At 39.0% G+C, this 6,000-nt stretch overlaps 1 protein-coding gene across 1 annotated transcript in view; it reads left to right on the top strand.

The window, feature by feature from the left end:
• The window catches only part of KDM2B (lysine (K)-specific demethylase 2B), a 112,113-nt gene that overhangs the window by 6,572 nt on the left and 99,541 nt on the right, over positions 1 to 6,000 (top strand). Inside the window, exon 4 of the mRNA XM_009998406.1 lies at positions 4,847 to 4,893. Within this exon, the coding sequence (XP_009996708.1) occupies positions 4,847 to 4,893 (47 nt within the window). The remainder of the gene's footprint in view (positions 1 to 4,846; positions 4,894 to 6,000) is intronic.

The following is a 6,000-nucleotide window of genomic DNA, read 5'->3' as shown; positions in this document are numbered from 1 at the left end:
AGCAGGAGATTTATTATTTAAAGGAAATTCCTGCTCCATCAAGGGTTGTGCTCTTCGCTCTACTCACCCAACTTGTCATCCCAGCTCCTTGCTTCCTCAGCCTCCAAATAGAGGAACTTTCACTCCCAGGGTGTTTTTTGTGCTGCATTAGAGCTTCTGTTCTTCAGACCCTCCTTTTGGCTTCTCTGCTCAACTTGACAGTGAGATTCCTTTTGTTGAAGGTTGTTGCTACTTTTTTGTTCAATTTCTTTTTTCAAGAGTTGCTTCTCTTGGAGGAGTCATCTGAGGGACATACCTACTGTGGAAAATTATTTAAAAAGACCTGAGACAGCTGCTGTCTCTCTCTGCATTGGTTTTAAACTGCTGTTTCTGACAGGCAAGTGTTCAAGGATTGTGTTCAAGCTTCCAGGATTTCTTCTGAAATAAAACATAAACTCTTCTTTTTAGGAAACAGAGATACTACTCAATCTCTGCAGAAATGCTGTCTGCATCTTGAGATTGGCTTGAGAAATCTTGTGGACCTGAAAGTGAGCAAAATATGCACCTTCTCAAGCAGCTGCCATCAGTCCTAGCAGTCAGCATGAATCCAGGTGTATGTACATGACCACACTTCAAATAAGACTATTGAAAATCAGGTACCTTCCTTTGTAAGCAGTATCGAAGCAGTCAGATAGCAGTTTTGGAACATTCATTGGAAGTGAAGAAATAGCAAGACCAAATGCCACCTGCCTTCTTTTTCTCTTGGATTTCAGCAGCTGTGGCAGTTAGGATAATGGACTTTGAATTCCAGACTGGATTGTGAAGAGGTGAAAGGGAAATAAATGCTGATCCACAGCAAGAGTTTTAGAGTCACTTCCCTGACTCTCTGTCACACACTAACAATTTGGATAGTGAAGGAGTAATAAGTGTTTCAATTCACTGTGGTGAGCTTTAAATAGTCTCAGCAGCCAGGCTGGACCAGCCAGCTTTTCTGTTTCCTACCAAATGCTGGAATCATTCTAATACTATCCTGATACTTTTCCTCGTTTCTAGGGTGGTTTCCCTTTCTTCCTTTTGGGAACCATCCACACATCATGTGCAACTTCTCCCCCCAGCTGGAATTCACTGTCAGAGAAGAAAGTAAAAATAGTGAAGCTTTTTTGTTTTGTTTTGTTTGTTTGTGTTTTTTTTTCTCTTGAGGCTATTATTGATGAATTAGTATTCTGACAAAAGTAAGAGCAAATTTTATCTGATATGTGAGATTTGGATGGTTCCTGCATGCAATCAGTTGAATTCTCCATTTCATAGTTAGTTGGGTGAATTGTTTTTATATTTCCATTCTCTGCTGAATCATTGAATACTGGCTGCTCTGAGGGATTAAAATACTAGAATTTGTAGGTCAGTAATCTCTTACAGGACATTCAAAATTCTAATTTTTAAATTAAATAAGCATTAAATAAGCAAACTAATTAGTTTGAATTGATGTTGTAAAGGAAGTGTAAACACTTGGGCATAAATGTCACTAGAGTGAGAGAAGGTTGGAAACATGATTTATGTGCATTTTAAATGACAGAGGGAAATGCATGAACAAACTTTCCTATTCGGTGCTCTGCAGGATAACATAATTTAATTTTATTTACATTTCCACATCTTACATGTATCTATCAAAAGTAGCTGGCGTGCAATATAGGAGTTTTATGGATGTGTAGATACATAAATGCCACTTGCATTGTATTCCAGCAAGATCAACATAGTATTGACACCTGCCTAACTGATCTAAACCTTTTGAGAACTTTCACTCTTGTCATCGTCATTATTGAAGTAATGAGTGTCACAGTCTGCTGTCTTCCATCACTAGAGCCAGACTGGACACTTTGCTGTTGGATCTGAGTCATTTGCTGATGAAATTTGGGAACCTTATGTTCCATTTCAGGCTCTGGAGGAAATGATGCTTTACTGGTTCTTTTCTAGCACTACTTTCTTGTCCAGAGGAGGCTGTGCCTGTCATGATATGGTAGATTAGGTGATCTGCATGTATGTAGGGTGACTTTAGAGATATGGTGGTCTGTAAAATAGATGATACAAGATGATTTTTAGACTTCTGACATTTTGAATAAGTGATGATATGTGCTTCCACTTCTGCTTGCTGTTAAGCAGTCACCTTGCTCGTCTGTGCCTGGCAGATGTACAAAGCATAGCGGAACAGTTTGGTTACTGTGCTTGGAGGTACTCCAAAATGGCAAGGAATGAGATGAATGAGGAAAAATTATTATAATGAAACTGAAGATTGCCTTCTTGTATATTTCTGACCATTGTGCTGCTTGTATGGCTAGAAGCAGGAGAGCCCACCTGTGATCTCTTAGCAGCTGTTTTTCTCAGAAGTTACTTTGACTGCTTCCAGGATTGTAACTTGGAGAGAGAATCTTGCTGGAAAGGATGCTGTCTTTTATCTGAACGGTGATCATCTTGCATTGTATTGTGGTTAATCAGATGTTTGCTAGCCAGAGCTCATCCTTGTTAGGACTTACAAGAGATCTCTAGCAAATCTTTAGGCATTTACTAAACCACAAGTTTGCACCAGTGCACACTAAGGTGTTTGCATTTAATTTCTGTTTGAGGCAACAAGATTTGTATATAACAGAATGCTGAAAAGTCAAAATGTAGTTAGTCATATTTTGGGGTTAAGTCACCCCACTATACTATTCTTCATCTATTTTTTGTGATACATTAAATCTTTGGAAGTATTCATAGTGTTTTTGCACAAGATGCATTTGTCTGAAAATTGTGTAACGGTGAGGAAAACAAAATCTCTGCTCATTTCTTGCATTGTTGGTGTTCTGGTTTTATATATACAGAAAGCAACACTGACTAGTTTAGGACTGGTGACATTCAAGAAAACAATTATTTTTTTTTTGCCAACACAGTGCTGTAGCAAATCAGAAGCCGCCCTAATTATGCAAGAGTGAGTGTGGTAGTTATGCTGGGTTGGGCTAGAGATGAAGTGTGGTCATGTGTGGTCTCAGCAGCCAGCAGAATGGGGATGAATTAAAAAGCTGGACCTTCCAAGGTGACCCAGCTACAACATGGGTTCTTGTCCTTGAAATCTACTGTGTTCAAGCCTGAAATTCTTCACTTGGTGTATTCCTTCTCTAAAATGCATCATACATCCTGAGACTGCAGAGAAAAAAACAAGGATATGCCAGTTGTGCTCTCCAAGGAGCTAAACATGCAATTTTATTGTTAGGGAGGATTGTATTCTTCCAGTTTGACTAATGTTTATTGTTGGCTGCTGCTGGAGCTCTTGGAAAGACTGGATTTGCTTGTATGCATCTGGGTTATGGTTGTTATCTATCTTGGTTGTTGATTTTTATTTTGATTTCTACAATGTGGAAAAGATTGTCTAATTGTTCTGTGTGTCTGACAAAACAGAGGCAAGCTGTTGCCTTTGAAGATAAGCCTTGCACGTTCTTGCTGCCCACAAATAGTCCAGCTTTCCTTACTTCTGACTTTCTAGTGCTTGGAAAAAAATATGAGCTCTGAATGAACCCTGAAGGTCAGTAGATTCAGGCTGTTTCATTCTAGCGAGGGAGTGAATTCCAAAGCTGTGGGGCCCTCACAGCTAAATGCAAAGATGTGAGGGTTGGCAGGGACCTAACAAAAGATACTGTCCAGCCTCCGCATCCCACCAGAATGAGGTGATAAGGGTAGAAGAAAGTGGACAAACAGAATTTGGCAAATAGTTCTCAGGATACATACATAACAGTCGATGCATTTTTTAACTTTACCTGTAAGTGTTTTCTCAATAGTAAAAACTATTGCTCTAGAAGTTAACTTGTGGGCTGGATCATTTTGCTTTCTAATGGAGTTATGGCGAAAGTGCCTTATGACTAGAAGCAAGTTGTTTCTTTTCCACTCAAGGCAGTACCAGAGGAACTCCACACCTAGCTGGCAGTTCCCACAGGACTGGTTTTCATTGCAGTTCCTTACTCAGCTTTTGTTCAATGTGAAGTCTGAAATAATGGCATTAATGTGAAGTGAATCAGCTTTAAAACCTCTCTACTATTTTTGGTTTTTTTTCCATCCAATCTATATATTGCAGAATTTTAATACCTACCTGACACATAGGACTTACTCACTTGGTGTTCTAGACTGTTGTCTAATTACATTAAAGCCTCAAGCCTTTCCTGTGTTAGAAGTGATCTTATAAAAGAATTAGCACTGATGAACCAATTATGCTACCATTTAATTTATCTCTGAACTAGCCCAAATTTTATTGAACAACGATTTCCCTACCCACCAAATACAGCCAGGTTGTCTTCTGCCAAGCAGGGAGGTTTGAAATAGTCTTTAAAACGCAGAGTCTTTAATGAATTTTTTATATAGATTTAATTTCCAAGCAGTGAATTCAGCCAATGATGATGTGACTTAAAACAAACTGGTTGACTGCTCCATGCCTCAGTTTTTGTCCACTGGCCAAGGTGGCCATGCTCATCTCAGGCAATACAGGTGAGACACCACAAGTTGAAAACCAGTTGCTTAGCAGGAGCAAGCTATAAAGGTTTAGGATTTTATTGAAATCAGCCCCAACCCCTTCCCTCCCATTCCAGTGCTGCTAGAGAGTGCTTGGAAAGACACCTCCTCTCCCCTTCCTCTACGAGTGGAGAAACTTTTGTACACGTGGCAATGCAAAGATGTTTAAAGTAATTAAAATTTGCACTGTCCACACATCAGAGAGGCCTTGCTTGATTCCATCTACTGCATTATGGACAAAGAGCACCATACATTTATTTCTCTTTTATTATGGTAACAAAAGTTTACCCATACTTATCTTGATGGTATTTAATGTTGCTTTCTTTGCTAATTACAGAATGCCTGACCCGGATTTCACCGTCAGAGATGTGAAGCTATTAGTGGGTAAGTTATTTTGAATGCACTGGATTAACTCTATACATAACAGAATTGCTTTGAAATACTTGTCCAGTTGTGTTTGTAGACATTTGTGATAACTCCTGGAGTCTGGGAGAAGGCATGAAGAGCAATTTGTAAATTAAAAAGGCTGGGAGAACTCTAATTAGTAGTTGTGCTGACCAGACTCTGATCTCATGCTGGATAATTGGCCATTTGAAAGAGAGTGAATGCTTTTGCTCTTAACAGGTGTCCTATATACACTTTTGTGATCCTGGAAAGCTGCAACTCTATTGATCAAATTCCTGTTATTTTTTTCAATCTGTTGTAGAGCATCTGTTTTTAAAAGGTATGATTGGAGCCGTATCACCTTTTGCCTGTGTCCTCCTCACAATCTTTATCAGTGTCAGGCTAGGTCAGTGCTTTGAGGAAAGGTTGCTAAGAGAAACTGAGCACAGAGCTGTGCAAACTGCCTGTCGTTTTGGTAAGACACAAACCAGAGAAGTGGTGACTGCAATCATCAAATATTTCCTAGCAAATTCGCAAAAGATTTTTTTTTAACTCCAAGAAAAGCTACATTTTGAGCAGGAGATTATACCATATGTTTCTTTGAAATCTGCTTTTACTGAAGGTGGATGTTATTTATTGTTTTGCTGAAATTGTTTCTAAATAGAGATACTGCACTCTGTGAAGTCATGGCTGTGGAGTTAGCTAAGTTTTGGATGTGTTAGCTGCCCTTCCTCATGAAGACTTTTAACTGCACTCTTGCTATTTAGAATTTACTGTTGTGGCAGGACTTAATCTTTTATATTACCCCAGTTGCTGCATTCTGAAGGCGAATTTTTGAAAATTACTCTTGAGTTTATTAATCAATAGGAATATCAAGTCTGAAAAACACGTCATTAAGAAAAACAAGGGAGAGAAACTTGTGCCTCATTTCAGCTCACTTGGGGTTATCTGTGAGAGAGGGGTTATCTCTGATAACCTTCCTTCACAAACAAAACTTGGCAATGGTGCTTAATTTATGACCATTTATAAGTTTTGGGGGAAAAAAGCCCTGAAGCTCTTTGGCAGAAAATGTTAGGGAAGTGGTGTAGGAAGTGCTGTTTGGTAGCA

This window comes from Chaetura pelagica, unplaced genomic scaffold (assembly GCF_000747805.2).
Source record: "Chaetura pelagica isolate M959 unplaced genomic scaffold, ChaPel_1.0 scaffold585, whole genome shotgun sequence".
Taxonomy (NCBI): Eukaryota; Metazoa; Chordata; class Aves; order Apodiformes; family Apodidae; genus Chaetura; species Chaetura pelagica.
The sequence above is the reverse complement of the archived record's forward strand: the minus strand, read 5'-3'. Positions and strand labels throughout refer to the sequence as shown.